General features: G+C 38.1%; 1 protein-coding gene across 5 annotated transcripts in view; it reads right to left on the bottom strand.

Moving 5' to 3' along the window:
- Positions 1–1,047: 1,047 nt before the first annotated feature.
- Positions 1,048–18,993, bottom strand: part of RNLS (renalase, FAD dependent amine oxidase) — a 294,773-nt gene continuing 276,827 nt past the window's right edge. The window contains exons 7-8 of one of the 5 annotated variants that reach the window (XR_009053958.1): positions 12,513–14,638; positions 11,278–11,885 (exon numbers count right to left, since the gene is read on the bottom strand). Coding sequence is in view for 3 of the 5 variants with exons in the window: in XM_057736662.1 (XP_057592645.1) it covers positions 14,486–14,638 (153 nt within the window). In the remaining 2 variants the exon portion in view is untranslated. Of the gene's footprint in view, positions 1,249–4,364; positions 8,387–11,277; positions 14,639–18,993 lie in introns of those variants that run through there. The other 4 variants (XM_057736665.1, XM_057736663.1, XM_057736662.1 and 1 more) reach the window with 4 other exon arrangements.

Here is an 18,993-nt window from a genome sequence, read left to right as displayed (position 1 = left end):
AGGAGTAGATGGAAATTGACAGTTCTCTGAACAAAGGAGTATTACAATGGGATTCCTGAGAGCAGATTATTTATATGTCAACAGAATTAGCATACTAAACTAAGGTGCTGTGCATGAAAGAGTTTTACTAGCTTCTTTTCTCCCCTAATTTCATATTTTTTTCACTGCTTGCTGATGCGGTGGCAGAAAACCAAAGTGACAGTGACATTAACTAGTTCTGAGTGGTCATTCTCACCCATCATCAAACCAAAGTCTGGGCTAGCTCACTTCTAGAGGGTGGACATGCTGAAATAGGACACTTGGGGTTCACAAGGTTTACATAAGCCATTTGGATGACTTCCCCATGATGGGTCAAGGACAGAAGTCATGAAAGCTGAGGGGCATCCACCATAAGGTCACAAAGTGCCAGAATCAGGCAGCAGAGATCTGAGAAGTCCTTCTTAGTCATGGTTTAACCTGTAACCCTCGGAGGAACCCAGGGGGAACCCTCAGAGGAACCCAGGAGGGAGTCTTGCTTCTACTCGAAGGGCTGCTTTTCCTGTATGTGATTCATTAACTTACAAGACAATAGAAAATTTTGTCTGAATAACAACTTCCATGACTAAGGCGTACTTGGAAATCCACTTATCTCACCCAAATCCTTTATATTCTGAGAAAAGGACCCATAAGACTTCTAAACTTTGAGGCCATTTTAGGTTCTAGGAGAGAGATGACCTCTTTGATAAGAGGAGAGGGGTAAAAAACAAAAAACCCAATGACAGCTATGCCTACATATATAATCTCTATCAATTGACCTTTGTGCTGCTTGGTGATTCTTACAGCCAACAGATGCAAATTCGATCTGCTTGAATCCCTCTGGTGGTCAAGGTCTTCTTATTAGACTGAGGGTCAGGTTTATCTTCCAGCTTCTCACCACACCTTTTATTCTGAAGATTTGGCTGACTTTGCCTCAGTCTTCAGGCCAGACACTCCAAGAGCAATTCGGGGCCACTCCCTGGCTGTTAGATACTTAGCCTCAGTTGCTGTCTTGTGCCTCTGGGGTTTCTAAACCAGAAGTGGCAGCCAGGAGTGTTCTCCTATGCTGTGACATTGCCTCGAGAGGGGACCCCATGTTTCCGTCTGCTCAGTGCTTCCCTCCAGGAGCAGCTTGAGTCCGATTCTGCTCGGCTTCCTCCAAGAATGTTGCACAGTCCTTGTCAGCTAGCAAACACTCCTTACTGTTTGCTGGTTTGCATCCATAACTGAAATCTACCAGGGAAGAAGAGATGAGATGCTGAGGTTCATTTTTTTGCTAGTTAGTGAGAGAACACGTTTTTCAAATACTCATATCTCACACTGGACGGAAGACAGACACTGTCCCAACTCCCAGACACATACCTTTCCAGGATGACCCTGGCAGAGTCCCAGGAATGAGCTCATTTCTCAGAAGGGGGTTCTTCACCTAAACAACAAACCCTTGCTTTGGGGAATAGAACAAGAAATTCCTTTGGGATTTCTCTTCTCAAGCTTCCAGGGAGGCAGTCTTCTGCAGGCGGAGATGGCTTCCAGGCTGTTCGTACATAAACTGCTGCTGGCGGGCTGGTGGCCTGTTTGATATTCTGAGGTCTAGCAAAGATTTAGTTCCAGGGGGTCACCAAGAGGTCATGGTCTCAATGATTTCCTCTGTTATTTATCTTTGGCTTGCGGTACTGGAGCCTGCCTTTGATAGAGGGCATTTCTACCACAACTGCACAGAATCAAGCATTTCAGTGCTTTGGTTTGAGGTGGGGAAGGGTTGGCTTCTAATGCTGTGAACATGTCACCGAGTATGTCTGAGAGTATCTCATTCTGCCCAAATTCATTTTGGGGGGTTTACCAGTGGCAATTTCCAGACCTGTCCTGGTGAGGTCAGCAGTTTTTAGAGTGAGTAATTCCATTTTCAGTTCCTTAAGAGATACTCTTCTTGCCGTGAGATGGAGATGAAAGCAGCATTTCTCAGGCCTGCACTGCTGATGACTCACCTATGACCGCCCTCAGTGCAGCCAGGGGACCATTTGTGCTGAACTAGCCTTTGGATTTCTCTTCTTAGAGACAACAAAACTTGCGTGGCCAGCTTGCAAGTCAACCACAGGAATATCCCTGGTCTGGTCGGTTCAGCAGGGTCTTGTGTTCCCTGAGAGGACCCTCAGCGCATTTCATGTGGGTTTGTTAACCCTGTCCTGTTTCATTTTGATTTAAGACAACCATTATCTCTCGTCTGGGTCAGAAAGTATGGGCTGGACAGGATTTCAACCAGACATGAGGGGCCTGAATTAAATACCCAGCACTTTGCCTGGAAAAATTGGTTGCGTTATATGTCCTGTGTCCTTGTTCTGTCAAAAAGCATCTCAGCAAGTGGAAGCCATTCGGTCTCAGAAGTTCCTTTCTTGTGGCGGCTCTACCCCTGCCACTGAGTGCCAGGCCAGACAGTGTGCTGTGCTATGCTGGTGCCTTCAAAGAAAACTATGTGACGTGTGCTGGAGACATTGCCATCTGTGGGAGAGTGCAGCTCTGGGCTCAACGCAGAAGGAAAAGGAAGTGCCATGACGTCAGGAATATGACCAGTGAGTCAAATTCCCAGAACAGCCAGTTGCTTCTCAAGGCAGCCTCAGCCTCTCAGCAGCCCCAGATATGGACTTAGGGAGAACTGTTGGGTACAGGGGCTAGAGAGGAAAAGAGAAGTGATATGTTCTACATATCATCTTTTCTAGCAGTGTTTTTCTATATGAAACCCAGTTTACTTACTGACCCAGGGCACAGAAGCAAAAGTTTTATGAAATAATAGTGACTGTTATTGTATGTCAGCATTCTTATTTTCTTTTTCTGTTCTTTTCTTTTTCTTTTTTCTGTTCTTTTAATTAAAAAAAATTCTTGGCTTACTAAATTACTATTATAAACCATTATGGGTCAAGCCCATATTTTGAAAAATGACACTACATTAGTGTATATAAGCACCATCTCAGGAGATGTTATATAATATGGGTTCCTGGGCCATTCTCCAGAGATTCTAATGCACTCAGTCTTGGGTCTTCCAAATCTGCATTTTACATTAACCAAACTCTAATGTGATCGGTGTGAGGGCAGGAAAGCTTTTGGATCTCTGATGTATCCCAAATGTTTTGAATGGAGAGCCTAGTACAGAATAGACCCTTGATCAATGTTGGTTGAATAAATGAATGAATGAAAAAGCACGCCTGGTGATTTAGATTCAAGGAGTGTAGGGATTATCACTGTGTTTGCTTTGTCTTTTAATTGTCTTTTTTGAAGGTAAAATTTTCTTTTAATAAAATTGCAAGCTTCAGAAAAGATTCAAAAATAGGACAAAGATGTCCATTCATCTTTTACTTAAATTTGCAGTGTAGCTACATTTGCATTTTCTCATCTCCTTATCTAATTTTTTTTTCTTCTGAACCACCTGAGAGTTAGCTGTAGACAAAAAAATGCCCCTTTATTAGTAAATACTTCAGCATGTATTTTTCTAAGAACAAGAACATTCTCTCACTTGGGTTATAACGTGAGGGGCCCCTAGACTGGAGGTTAAGTGCCTAAATTATTAAACATTGAGTAGTGCTGACCTTCAAGTGACTTCATTCTCCATCCCAGCCCCATCCAGCATACTTCCCTTTTTATCTGTACTACTCTCCTTGGTTTTATAACATAAATAGATGACCTCCAGACTTTTAAGTCTCAGACTTGGTTGAGTCCCCACATTGGGAGAAATCTTAAGTCTTCTAATCTGTGGATTCTCCAATGCAGAAATTATCTGACCACCTCTGAATCCTCTGGAGAAATTTAAAGAAAATGCAAATTTCCAAAGCTCAGGCCTGGAGCTTCAATTCAGATAGATGGGGGTGTGTGGCCCAGAAATCTGCATTCTATCACCTCAACCCCTGCCTCCCTTGCCTTCCCCCAGGTGGCGATGGCTCAGCCAGGGCTGGGAAGCACAGTTCCTGTGACCTCTCTCCAGGGTAGAATACTCTAGTTGGTGATCACACTTCCCAGGATGGCAGAGAGAAGCCCCCAGAGGTCTTCTGCACATTGGGAAGTTCTGCTTGTTACAAATTTCTTTCTCATTTAGGCTTCAGTTGCTTTTCTAATGCTACTGATCTTGGTTCTGCCCTCTGAAGCACCTTAAAACAAGGTCAGTTGGCAGCCTGTTTCTCGTAAAAATACTGAAAAAGTATTTTTCACTCAAAATCCCACCACTTTGAGAACTTTGTTAAGATTTCAGTATATTTTCTTTTACACACACACACACGCACAGACACAGACACACACAGACACATAAATGCACATTACATGCACCTTAAGTTTTAATAGAATGAAAGTTATAATACATTCTGGTTTTACTGTTACATATATGGGGTGTTTTCTCTTAACATTATATCATAGAACTATTTCAGACAGGCAAGTATGCTTCGAGAGCACATTTTCAAATGACTACATTAAATTTCACTGTCTTGATCCATTGGAATTTATTCAACCATTTCCTATAAGTGTTTATTTAGGTTGTTTCCAGCTTTTCACTATCCTAACTAATGCTTAAATAAACATATTATAAGTAAATTATTTTCTGCATCCTTGATTATTTAAGCTAGATTCCTAGAAGTGTAATTATCGAGTCAAAAAAAATGCTTAAAAATGTGATACGTATTGCCAACTTACTATGCAGAGAGGTTATGAAAATTTTAACTTCTAAGAGTCAGTTTTGATTTCTTTTTAGAAGTTAGTAATTTTTAAAAGATGTCAATTTGATAGGTTAAAAATTGCATTTTTGTTGTGGTTTCTAACCTATTATTCCTTTGTTTACTCATGAGTCAGAACATGATTTTTACATCTTTATATATATATATATAAACACATACATATATATACACATAGGCATATATACATACACATGTGTATATATTTTGATTATTTACCAGGCAAAACATGTTCGTGTGTGTGTATGTGTGTGAATTTTTTACCATCTTTTTGGCCATTTCTGTTAAACAGAATGTTAAGGGGGAAAGAAACAGACTGAACCTATTTTTTTCTGCTGGAGCGAGGGGGCCTCATGCTTCTCTTATAGGTTTGTAAATGCCCTCCTACCCCTTTCCTTAAATGAAAAAAAAAATCAGTTTATACTTCTCTTTTTAAATTGTGGTAAAATATACACAACATAAAATTTCCCATTTTAAAGTGTACAGTTCTGTGGCATTAAGTATGTTCATATTATTCTGCAACCATCATCACCATCCATCTCCAGGCCTTCTCCATCTTAACTAAAACTCTGTACCTATTAAACACTAACTCCCCACTCCTTGCTTCCTCCAGCCCTTGGCAACCACCATACTACTTTCTGTCTCTAGGAATTTGTTTACTCTAGGAACCTTCCATAAGTGAAATCACATAGTATTTGTCCTTTTGTGACTGGCTTATTTCAGGTAGCATGATGTCTTCAAGGTTTATGCATGTTGTAGCACGTGTCAGAATTCCTTCCTTTTTTAAGGATGCATAATATTCCATTGTGTGTATATACCACATTTTGTTGATGCATTCATCTGTGGATGGAAGCAACTTGACTTGCTTCCACCTTCTGGCTCTTGTGAGTAATGCTGCTATGAATATGGGTGTACAAATATCTACTCAAGTCCCTGCTCTCATTTCTTTCGGGTATATACCCAGAAGTAGGATTGCTGGATCATATGGTAATTCTTTTGAAATTTTTGAGGAACCATCATGCCATTTCCCACAGTGGCTGCACTTTTTATATTCCCATCAGCAGTGCACAAGGGTTTCAATTTCTCCACATCCTCACCAACAATTGTTATTTTCTGTTGTTATGTTTAGCTTGTTTGTTTTTTGATAAAAGCCATCAAATGGCTCTGAAGTGGTGTCTCATTGTAGTTTTCTTCTCCTTAATCAAATAAAATATGACAGCCTGCTCTGATTTCCAGCAGCCAGATGGGAAATTCAGTCTGTCACTTGGTCGGGGGAGTCTTCTTACTTCCTAGAATCACACCCGCTTGGTGCCAGGAAACTAGAGGACTGTTGAGCAATCCCAAGGTCACCACAATTGCCTTTGATAGCTCCTTGTCTGCACCCTTAGTGGCTCTTTGCTTCCCTGGAAAATGAGTAGACTTGAAATGCATTGGGTTCTGGCTACATAGTGGTCTTGCTACCTCCTTGAGGATCTGCTACCAGGCAGGCTCCCCAATCTCTCAGCCTATCTCAACCTGGACGTACCCATTTCAATTATGGGAAAATGTCATCAGTTGGCTTTAAGGTACTCTTTATAATATTTTTAAGTTAATTTCCAAATTATTAAAAACATTACAGAGTAGAAAAAATATATAACATATTCCCTTGAACTCACAATTCAATTTTAATACATTTTAACATTATGCCTTGTAAAAACTCTTGCACAAGTGTACAAAGAGACATGCGCAAAGACCTTTATTACCACAATGTTTGCAAGAGTAAAAGTTTAAAGCAACTTAATGTCCATCAATAGGGAAAAGAACAAATATATATATAGCAATTTCTTTATCCATTCATCCACTGATGGACACTTAGGTTGTTTCCATATCTTGGCTATTGTAAATAATGCTGCAATGAACATGGGGGTACATATATCTTTTCAGTTTAGTGTTTTTAATACTTTAAAAGATATTTTAAATTAAACAAATTTAATTCTTAAAAAATTGAGCTAAAGTTTTAACATTTTGTTAATGTTTTCTCTGTATTAGAGATATTAATACTTTTACTGTAAGTCATTTACAAGTTTTTTTCAATACAGGTCTGTAAACTTTTAGTTTTGTTTTCTAAGGGTTTTGAATATTTATCTAAATTTTCCTTTCTTTCTTCTTCCTTAGGGGAAGATGTATATTTGTTTATATTTGCCTCTTTAATCCATCTAGAAATTATTGTAATATATGGTAGGTATAAGAACAGAATCACATTTGATTTCTTTTTCCTGTTTGTCTTTCTTTCTTCTTTTTTAACCAAATAGTCGATTTTCCTTAAATCATTTGTTAAATAATTCTTCCTTTCTCATTAGTTCTGTAATGCTTCCTTTTATTATGTTAAGTGCTTTTATAGCCATTATTTCCATTGATCTGTGTCAATTCTAGAATCAATAGTGAATTGTTTTATTTATCTAATTTTACAATATATCTTAATAGCTGATAAGTTCAATGCTTATGACCTGCTTGCTCATAAACTTACTACTTTCACCTGTTAATTTTTTTCCAGGTGAACTTTAGAATTATTTTTTTGTATTAACAAAATCTCATTGTGATTATGTTTAATCTATAGATTAATTAGAGGAAAATGGAAAAATATTCAGTATCCCCTGCAGGAACATGTATATTTTTCTACTTATTCAAATTTTTAAACATATCATTAAAATTTTAAATGTAAAAATTCTGGATATATTTTCCTGGAGATATTCTTTTGTATACTATGTTTTTTGTTAATAAAAATATATACAAGATATATTTGCATCGGTTAGTATGACATACAGAAAAATTATCGATCTTTGAGTATTTATAATTCAGCCTCTCTACTAGTCTCTTGTTAGATTTGATAAAATGTTAGTTTTTCATTTCTTTTGCTACATCTTTTAATTATATAACATAGCTTCCTAATTGCTGATGGTCTGAATGTTCTTGGATTATTCATTCAATATGTGACAGGCACTGTTCTGGTTACCGGGGATTCCAAAGTGAAGAAAAAAAGGCAAAAACCTCTGTTACCATAGAGCTTACTACATTCTAAAGAAATCCTGATTCCAAGGCTTTGCAAGATTCACTCATTAATATGCCATGTATACCATAGGCACTTAAAAAAAGAGAGAAAAGAAGTGAACCAAGCATTCTTGAAAGACAGAAATGCAGAAGCTGATGCAAAAACAGATTTCTAGTTAATAATTATTTAAATTGAAACTCAGTTACCCTCCCTCTCAGGTAATTCAATTGTCTAGTTTTAATAAATTTCAATATGTATGACTCCAGCTTTTCACAAAAAACAAAACCATAAAACAGAATCATCAGGCTTCTTTAGCCTGATGCATTTCTTTGCTCAAATTTTTGGCTTGATAGGCAGAAACCTTTAAACACTAGGCAAAATGATAAATGAAGAACAAGAGTTTATTAGGCAGTTCCAAACTGCAGAGCAGTTCTCCCATATTCCCCCACCCTCCAAAGAACTTCCCAAAGAGTGGCAGGCAGCATAAAGTAGGGACTTTCTGAGATCACCTATTGACTGAATAGAGACCAAGCAGGGAGAATGTTGTATTTATCTCCTCTACTGAGGATAAGGTTGGTACATTTTTCTTTCTTCTATAAGGTAATTCTGTGTCAGCAATGTTTTCCTTTGGTGCTTGCTGAAATTAAAATCAGAAATGCTCATTAGTTGAATCCATTCTTTCATTGGATCAACGGATGTTCACTGAGTACCTTCTGTGTGCCTGGCCTCCTGCTTTTGTGGATCTTGCAGTTTCGGTGGCAAGTAGATATTGACCAGTTAGTACAACACACACGTGACTGGTATCACACGAGTGGGGAGACTAGATTGGCTGGGAAAAACAGGACCCTGTGCAAGGTATGTGAAAGGGCATTGCAATAAATCATAAGGCATTCATTCACTCATTCGTTCACTCAAGGGTCAATAAGAATTTTGGAGGAGAAATGACTCTAAATGAGGACAAACTTACAGTGGCACTTGAATACAGTCCCCGATGAGTTTAATAAGTAATGAACTGGCCTCCTAGCTAGGTTTAGAGCTACCTATAGATGGAGTGATGGTTATGAGAGTGAATGATTTTTCCTAAGTCATATTTCCCTAATAATAATAGTAATAATAACAGTTCACATTTATTATTTTCTATGTGCAGAGCACAATGCTAAACACTTTATATATTATATTCCATAACTCTCAGAATAACCCTAAAGTAGGTAAAACTAGTATCCCCATTTTATAGACAAAGCTCCTGAGGCTCAGAGACATAAGAAACTGCTCCAAGATTACACATCTAGAAAGTGGTAGGCTCAGGACGTCATAGAACTTACCAGGAGTTGAGCTTTTTAAAATGAAGGCCAGGGACAGGAAATGAATCTGCAAACTTAGCCAAACACGTCAAGAATGTGAAATAACTCACTCCCAGTTTTCACAGCGTTTCAGAGATTGTCAATAATCTTCAGCAGAACCTAATCCAAGCATGCAATTCTTTGCATTCAGCACACATATTTGCTAAGGAGAAGACACGTTCACTGCAGAGAATGTTTCTATTTCACTTCATCCCCACTGCCGGTAATGACCTATCCTGGTTTCTTTTCAAGGACCACTTTAGAGCAAACCCCCTTTTCCCCAAGTGTCTACTTACCAACCACGACAGGAAAAGAGAAAGTGGCCCACAGCTGATCTTAGGTAGCCCCTGCTATTCTGTTTCATGAAGGTTTTGAAGAAACCTAAAATTGTTAACCTTCCCAGTTTCACCATCACTTAATCAATGGACAAACTCTCCTTACCATCAGCTCTCCTAAGTGTCCTACACAAATGCAGAGGAAACTGGCCTTCGCAGGGGCCTCAGAGGTACCAGGAGGATCTGCTTATACTTTCTTCCTCTCTCTTCTTCCTTCCCTTCATCGTCATCACCATCATTGCTATCATTTATTAAGCATTTACTAACTCTCTTAAGGTTTTATGTATATTTAAGCCTCACAACAATCTTATGAGGCAGCTACCATTGACTCATTTTTCAGTGATGGAGGAGACAGTGAGGCTAACTGTGAGGTCACATAACGAGGAGCAAAAGTGGATTAAAATACAGATCTATTTGACTCCAGGGAATGTGTTGTTAACTGCAAAGCAGTACTGCTTGCCTTAAAAGATTTACAATGGTGCATAGGATCAAGGAACAATGGACCAGATGTGTGGGTCTAAGATAAGCCTATATTTACATAAAGCAATAGGATGGAGATTTAGATGCTATTAATCTGAGATTCTTAGACCCCTGAGTGATTAAAAATAGATTTTGGAGGGTGTGTAACCCCCTAAAACAGGAGTCAGCAAAATTTTTCTTAGAAGACCAGATAGTAACTATTTTAGGCTTTGTAGGCTATATGGTCTCTGTCGCGAACACCCCTCTCTGCTGTTACAGTGCAAAAACAGCCACAGGTGATACACAAACACATGGGCAAGGCTGTGTTCCAATAAAACCTCATTTACAAAAACAGGCAGCTAGCCAGCAGGCTCTATAATGATATGCAAATTCTATTTGCATATGTGTATCGTTATTTTTATTAACAGAAAATCTGACAGCTTTCCATAGATTCTCAAGCAGGTTCAAAATCCAAGATGGCTAAGAATTGGTCTAAATGGTCTGCAAGTGCCTCTAAACTTAGACATTCCAGGATTCTATGATTCTACATGCCTTTTCAATTAACATACTCTTTAGAAATTCCTTCTTCTTAGCAGGCTCATTTGATGGATTCTGCTGTGAACTCTTAAGTGGACTATAATTATTGCCTGCTGAGAAGGAAACACAGGACACAGTACCATGTCAACCTTCTCTGGCTTACCTGGCCAGATGATACTGGCTGAAACACAAGGACATTCCAGCCTGGATTATAGCAGCTCAGTCCTGCACCAGCTAGTCTGAAGTTTGCAGAGGCATTTTCCTTCTCCCAGAGACCACATTCTGTGTTTCACTGAGCCTTTTCCACAGAAAGCACTCACTTATCCTGACCACTCTGATACACAGTTTGGACTCCTGGAGTCAGCCAGGTCTGCCCAGCTATGGTGTGGAGGGGTGGGGGTTGTTGCCAGAAGTGTTTTCCTGCTGGATCTCTGCCTCTGTTTGGAGACCCTCTCTCTCCCAAGGAAACATAGTTCTTTCTCTTAGGAGTCCCAGTTTCATGAGATACAGCATCTTATTTACTGCTGCAATTACACCAATGTGTACCTTTACCCTGCATCCCACTCTATGGGGCTTGTCTTCCCCTGACTAGCATCTTTAGGTAGAGATGACTAATTATATTCCATTGTGTCCACCACAGAGCCTAGTACCATGATTTGCATATATATTTTAGGTTATTAGCACTGAGATCCCTGAAAGCTATAGTTTTAAATTCTTGCATTACTTTCAAAAAATCAAAATAATCATTGTCCAATCAACGAATAAAAAGCAGCATGGACAGCGTTAAATTTTAGAAAAAAAGATTATATTAAAGCAAAAAATTACAAATACTATGAATCATAATGTGATTGCATTTATATTCCAGACTTCTGAGAAGGGAGAATTGGACACAGAGTAAGATGCAGGAGGGAAAAATAGGAAGGGAGAAAGAAGTGGTAGAAACTGATAGAGGAGAGAATGAAACAAAGGGGATGGAGTGACAAAGAGGACTAGAGAAAGAAAGGCTGAATGCAGAGGGAGCCTGTTTGCTAACCAGCTACTGCTGGGTTGAAATTTAGTGTCATTAGGATGCAACCATTTCTCACAGCAAGTGCCCCCCAAAGAAGGAAATAAACCAGCAAATGAAAATAACAGGAATATAAATCATTTAGCCAGTACTTATGGAGACTTTATTCCATATTAGACTCCTGTATACATCACATCAGGATTAGTGTTAGCTCTCTGAAATGAAACATCAATAAGAGGACCACATGGTGCTGACTGTACCTCCAACTAATATTTCAGTTCAGCTTTAATTATCAGGTTCATCTGGCAGCAGCATGGTGCCACGTAAATAGAAATGGGTCATGGGAGGCCTGGGTTCTTGTTCTGTGTTTGATGATGTGACCTTGGTTGGCTAATCTCTGTGCCTCAGTTTCCTCATTTGTCAAATGTGAAGAATTCTCTGCTTTGTTTATTTCATAAGCTGTTAGGAGGATGGAAAGTATATATATTATATATATATTATACATACACACACATACTTGGAAAGTATATATACATGTGCACATATACTTGGATGAGTATAATATACCAGATAAATGGAAAATTGACCTTGTTCTTTTTACTTAACAAGGTAGTGAGTAGGCGGAGGGGTGGGGACGATGGCATTTTGCACAGAAGACTTGGTGACTCAATGACGTGTCTTTTTTTCCCTCAGTAATATCTGGTCTGGGATTATTACTGCTTTCTCAATGTTTTTAGACATACTTTTCCCCTTCAGAAATGCCAAAGGTGAAAAATACTATTCGACTGCTATAATTTGTCACCCTTGCTGCCTGAGCAAGACGTGCATAGACATTTTAGTAATTAAGCTTTTCAACCCTGCATCATAAAGTTTTATTTCAGCAAAGGCTATATTTATCAGCTAACAAGTATTAAATCATCGCACCGCTCAAGCCGTTTCTCACTTGAATATGCTCCTTTCAAAACAGAGCAGATTTCCTTGGCTGGTTTGATTAATAGAAGTTCTTGTTTGGAAGCACTGTGGTGCTGTGTGGTCCTGTGGGGCTGACATACATACACCTTGGTAACTGTTCCAAAAGGTACTGACCCCTATTTCTCAGGCAACTTTGTTCCCTTTGCCCAGGGTCTTCTGAGTCTTGTGGCCTCTGGGATGGCTTCTAGCACAAGACAGTCCCATATCCATTTCAATTTCAAAAGAGGAAGAGGTAAATGAAAGTAGAGGAACACAAGGTTTTGATACATTTTCTTTCCTTATTTGAACATCAGGGAATTGGTCTGTTCCTATCAGAGATGGATGTAAATGTAAAATGAATTTTCAAAATGATTAATTTAGCAAAGTAACAATGATCTACGTACTAAGCAGGGCTGAGTCTTTTCTCGTATTGCCATAGTCTTCTCTAAGCAGATGTACCATTATTAGGGAAACACACTTTGAATGAATAGATATTAAAAGTTGTCATTAATAGCTTAGAATAATTTCTGTAAGTACCCCATCCCACCTTTATAAATCATTTTTTTTCTCTTCTTGGGAGTATATACACTCATGAGACAAATATAACATTGCTTTTAAAGCTTCAGGATGCTTTCACTCAAATGGCTCCAGAATTATATTAGTTAAAAACAAAACAATTAGTTAATATATTTGAATATTTTTTACCATATTTTAAGGCTATAACCAAAGACAAATGTTAATCAAATATACACCAAAAATGATGAAAAAAATCTCAATATTTTTATCATATCATACCAGAGATCCCATTAATTTCCCTTTTCCTTTCTATGCTTTCAAAAATAAGTGACATTAACCACATGTCAGCATTCCAGTTTTCCATCAATTGATTACTAATAGGAGATGTATAATAACATTCTGTAGAATCACAAAACCCACTTTGTAGTTACATAAACAAATTCTGCCCGTGCCTGCATGTGTGTATATAGGATAGTGGGCATGTAAGTGTGAGCTTTTAAATACTACCAAGCCAAGGAGTCTTCTGTTGAACTTTTCTTAGTTTGAGAAGCTGCAACAATTTCTTCCCTTTCAAAATGACAAAACGGAACTCGCCATTTTGCTTTCCAAATTAGCAACAGGTAGCTTGTTTAGAAGGCTAGGGATCAATTTCTCTCCAGCCAGCAAGTCACGGGGTTGTCACTGAAGCATGTTGGTGATATGCTGAACCGCTAAGTTGGCAAATATTGAACTATTTTAAGTGCATCTATTTTCTGGTTCAGTAAATTTTTTTGTATTAAATTCATTAAACTTGACAGAGTCTAAGTGCCACAGTACATACTGGAGAGGACATAAAAGTAATAGCACTAGCCATAGGAGATAGCAAAAGGTAAAGATCAACATAATTTCTCTCAGTTTCCATTTAATTTTTATCTTTCCTATTAAGACTGGATTTTTTTTAAGGTTAAAAAGTACTGTGTGACTTGAAAAGTCAAGTTGAATCTGGTTATTTTCTGAAAATTTGAAGAGACATTTCTTTGTCAGTCAAGTTGCCCTCCAAACTGCATTCTTAGAGATGATGACATATGTGACCTACAATTCAGATCATTTAATAACTTGGAAGAGAAATGAGAAACAAAGATTATACTCTGTTATCCACAGTTCTGAGGAATCTTGCAGTTCAGCAATTTGCAAAAATACTGAATCAAGGACATACTTGAAGACTTATAATGAGGCCTTGATAATGATTATTTGGGATTGAAATTTTCAAAAGGATAATATAGGTTTTTGAACATCAACTGTTACTTTGATTTGACATAATTTTGGGGGAGAGTCATTTGTTTTTCTTAAGCACTACTTTGCCTCCAACAAGGAGCAGAAATGGCTATTCAGAAAAGTGGAGAAAAGTATAAAGTACAAGGAATTTTCATTCTAGCATGAGTTGTAACTATTGAAATTATAAAACTGATTTTATACTGCATATGAAAAAAAAACAATCAGTAAAACAATTTTTCCAGTAATTTCTCTCAACAAACTAGAAAACAAAATAATCAATGCCAAAAAATTGTGAAAACAAAATCCCAAAGTACATGTAAAAAATAAGAATACTGGTACTAAATATGATTCTTTAAAGCTTCCAGAACACATAAGGCAGAAGTGATGCAGCCATCAAAGTTGGACTGAGTAAATCCATCCCCTCCACACACGAGAAAAGGTTTGAGATGAAGAGTCATTTGACCAGGAGAGTTGGCAGCAGCATTTGTAACCTGAAAATGTTTAAAAAAAAAAAAGAATTGCAATTGACATTCTGGGCTCTGTTGTGCTGCCCACATCAATGCCCACCTAAGGAATGTTTCTCTACCTGGAGAAATCAAGATGTTTCAGAATGAGCAACAGAAAACTAAGCCAAGACCCCTAAACACTTCCCCTTGCCCAAGTGTTTACATCGAAATTCTTAAATGTTTACATTTTCAGTTATTTGATAAGATAATCAGAATTGTATTGAACTTCAAAATTAGTAAGTCATGATCTGCTAAATTAGTTGAAAGTACAGTGAATCTTTTCACTGGGGTGAAATAAAATTCATGAAATTATTCACCAATTATTGAGAACCTGCTATGTGCCAGACAAGGTGGATTCAAAAGAGATGTAAAGGGTCATGTCCTTAAGGAGTTTCCAGTTCAGCCCAACTGCTAATGTGTAAGTGTCTAAGGCCTAAGACAGAGTGAAGGGCAAGGTGCTATGAGAACACATGGGAGGAGGCAAGCACACCGCACAGAGAAAGCTTCAAAGGGGAGTGGCTGGTCATGTGTGTGCGTGTGCGTGTGCGTGTGCGTGTGCGTGTGTGTGTGTGTGTGTGTGTGTTGGAGGAGAGGGGTTGACTGGAGGAAGGGACATAACTGAGAGGCAAGATAAGAGGTACACTGTGTTTCAAATTTTAAAAACACAAAATTTAAAAATAAAGTCTACTAAGAATGTAGAATTTACTATTTATGAACCAAAAGCAGGGAGAATCAGCTGAAGTCTGGGACTTATTTTATTTTGTAGCACCAGATTTATAATGTTTGAAATGATGAAAAAGGCATAGAAGTTATTTCCTGGAAAAATTATTCTCTAATTTAGAATGTATGTTGCTAACAAGCACCCACAGTGAGGAGAATAAGCGGGAGATGAGTGTATTTATCTTGGACACTGATGGTTTGGCTAATGAAGCACTAAAAACTCCCTAAAAGACCAAATTGCACAAAGCTATTGTAAAGGCAATCTCACTTGGGACCACTTTCCTGCACAACTTCAGGGGGCGCCATTCACATAGACTAAAATGGGCAGTTCTGGTCTCTCATATAGTGTTTTCATGAAGAGTAATAGAATAAGGTCCATGAGGATTTGCTTGTTAAAATATCACACCAAAAAATAAATAAATGTAATAAATGCTATTTGGATTATGGAGCTGATTTTGGTTCTTGATAGGCTGAGTTAGTATATGCTTTTATAATTTTTTAAAACTAGAAAAACTTTGCACAGATAGTTTTATTTATATGCCATATTTTGTTTTAAAAAAAGAGGTGGTACAATTATTTCCTTCTCGAATAAAGTTATGGACTTTAATGACCTGTATCACTCAGGTACGAATGTAAAATTTTAAAAGTATCCTCTCACTTTTCCGGAGGGCACTTGATAGCAATATCATCTATCATAGACATAGCAGATAATCTTTTAAGAAATTAAGTCATAGTTTTAATTTATTATGTTGAATTGTAATTTCTTTTTTCCCCCAGCTTTACTGAAGTATAATGACAAATAAAAATTGTATATATTTGAGATGTAAAACTTGATGTTGTGATTTATGCATACACTGCAAAATAATCACCATAATCCAGGTAATTAATAAGATTTGCTCTCTTAGCAAATTTCAAGTATATGATACAGCATCATTAACTATAGTCATGTTGCTGTACATTAGACCCCTAGAACTGATTTATTACATACAATTGAAACTTTGCACCCTTTGACCAACATCTCCTTATTTCCCCCTCCCACCAGCCTCTGGCAATCACCATTCTACTCTCTGCTTCTATGCATTTGACTATTTTAGATCTCACACATAAGCGAGATCATGCACTATTTGTCTTTCCATAGCTGATAATCTTGAAATGGGGAGAAAAGATTTTTGAGTAGATAAAATAGACAGCACATAGTGCAGACACTGAAGCACAGACTTGGGTGTTCAATCAGAGCTTTTAATCTCCTGCTCAATAAATTGGATGAGTTGATTTGTCAGTGAAACACTAAGGGAGGAAGAAAGCTGCTGGGTTCCTATCTATTAGCGATTTTGGAATGTGACAATTCATAGTCTGAAAGCAAAAGATGCTGTAGAAACACTCAAAAACCAGACAGGGCTGGGTAAAAGCCTGGCAGTCTGGGGTCACTCAGTGGAGGGCAAATAACTTTCTGGCTCTTAATTGTCCCCGAGGGTGCCAGCTATTAGTTTTCCTACAATCATTAATGCTCATGATGAAGGCCCCAATATTCCAGAACCAATTCTAATATGCGTGAAGTATGAAATGTTGGCATTTCTTGAATGTTCACTGCATACCAAATGCTTCACATGCACACCCCACTTAATTCACACAGCAACCTATGAGGTAGTTACTACCATTTTCATTTTATAGCTGAGAAAGCTGAGACTCAGTGACTCTTACTTGCCCAAGGACAGAAAGCTAGGAGAAGAAATATTCAAACAGAGCAGAACTCCAGAACTCCCCTTTCCAACGCTTTCAGAAACATTTCCATAAAGACTTGATTTAAGTAAAACAAAAGAAAAACATTTGACAGTCATCTGGAAAATTCACATAAATGGGAATAATTCATTCATACGTATTCATATATATACATACGTGTATGTCTATGTATAATTTATACACACACATATATAAATCTCCATTTGTAGTAACGTTTTGAAACATTCCAGCTGACATCGCTGTATAGATAAACCACGGTACTATTAAACATTACACAAGTGTTAAGCAGGAGGTAGCTTAAGGGAAAAAGTTCTGCCCAGGGGTGAGCTGGTAATTTATCAGTGCTGTGTAATTTCATTTGATGAGTGGTAAATGCCAGATGCCAGATCACATGGCTGGAAAACTGGGCCACTGATTAGCCAGTCTGCAGTTGGGATGAAATCAATCTTGCTGCATTTAGGTGGATTTGCCTATTTTGCAATTACCCAATGAGGAAAATATGAAAACACGAAGGGTGTGTTGGCAAGCTCCTTCACCCATGTGAAGTAGAGAGCCCTGCAGTGGAGAAGCACGTAATTGTCAAAGCCACAATCTCTCACAATAATGCAGCCTTTGGCTATGCTTCCAGCCACAGTGAGGAACCACAGCTTAATGACTATGTTTAAGAGAGATGTCAGGGCTGAAACAACCCCTTGGAAATCCAGGATGTTTGGGCTCACAAGTGTGCCAGGGCGGGTCAGAAAGAATGCACGCTGCAGATGCTGATGCTCCACGGTTGCTAATGTAATGGTTCTATATACGTAGGTGATGACTGGGCTGGACATACAAATTCAAAGCAGAAAAAGCAGTTTTATATCTAAGCAATTTAAACTCATGTGTGTTTTGTGACTCCTTGCCACCTGCAGAATAAAAGGCAAACTCCTCGGCCCGCCATGGAAGACCTTTCATAACTCAATCTTATCTCCATCCAAGCCTCCCCTCTTGCTGTTTCTCTCCCTTTTGCCATGTTTCCTATCTACATTCAAACTAAGGTTCTTCAAGCACTTCCTTCTTTGTTGTGCTTCTGTGACTTTGAACAAGTCATTCTGCTTGGTGATCTTGTATTGCTTCCTCTCTTTTCTGCCAAGTAAATTGCTCATCCTTCAAGAACTAGCACAAATGTCACCTGCTCAGAGGTCTTCTTGCTCTGCCAGGCAGGGTAAGTGCCTTTTCAGCATGTTATTTACATCTATTATGTTACTTGCTATTTTGCACTGTAATTATGTCCATGCCTGTCTCCCTCCCTAGACTGCATGCTCCAAAAAGTGGGGACTGTGGTGCACTAATTTTTGTATCCAAGGCTGGAAATGGTGCCTAGCCCATATTAAGTGTGCAGTAAATGTTTACTGAGTTTAAAAAGAGACAGAATATTGTACACATAGTTGATCAAATGAAGATCTTCATAGCAGCTCCACAAAAAGTGTTATTCAGAGGCTCCCACAGAGCTGGCAGAAACTCAAATGGAAGAGCTATTGTATTTAGAAGGCTCTCAGTAATGATAAATGTCCCTGTGAACTGCTATACGTGAATGTCTCCTATGTCATGTATTAAACTACATAAACTTGCTGATTCTGTAGGTTAGAACTGTTAAAATGCTGTCAATTCTTATATGATTTAACCTAATAGTTTCTCTTTGTAATGATTATTAATTGTGAAAAGTCACACAAAAAAAGTCCCTTGGGTGTGAGAATGAAATTAAAGATGAAAAGAAAGAGGGAGCCAGACAAGTAGGCTAATGGGTATTTCCACAAAATTATAGTTGATAATTAGCAAAAGAATTCAGTGACACACATGACAGTGTACCTTCTTTCTTCCAAAACTGTGTTGACAACTAAAGCTTG

This window comes from Hippopotamus amphibius, chromosome 5 (assembly GCF_030028045.1).
Source record: "Hippopotamus amphibius kiboko isolate mHipAmp2 chromosome 5, mHipAmp2.hap2, whole genome shotgun sequence".
Taxonomy (NCBI): Eukaryota; Metazoa; Chordata; class Mammalia; order Artiodactyla; family Hippopotamidae; genus Hippopotamus; species Hippopotamus amphibius.
This window is presented reverse-complemented; position numbering and strand designations above follow the sequence as displayed.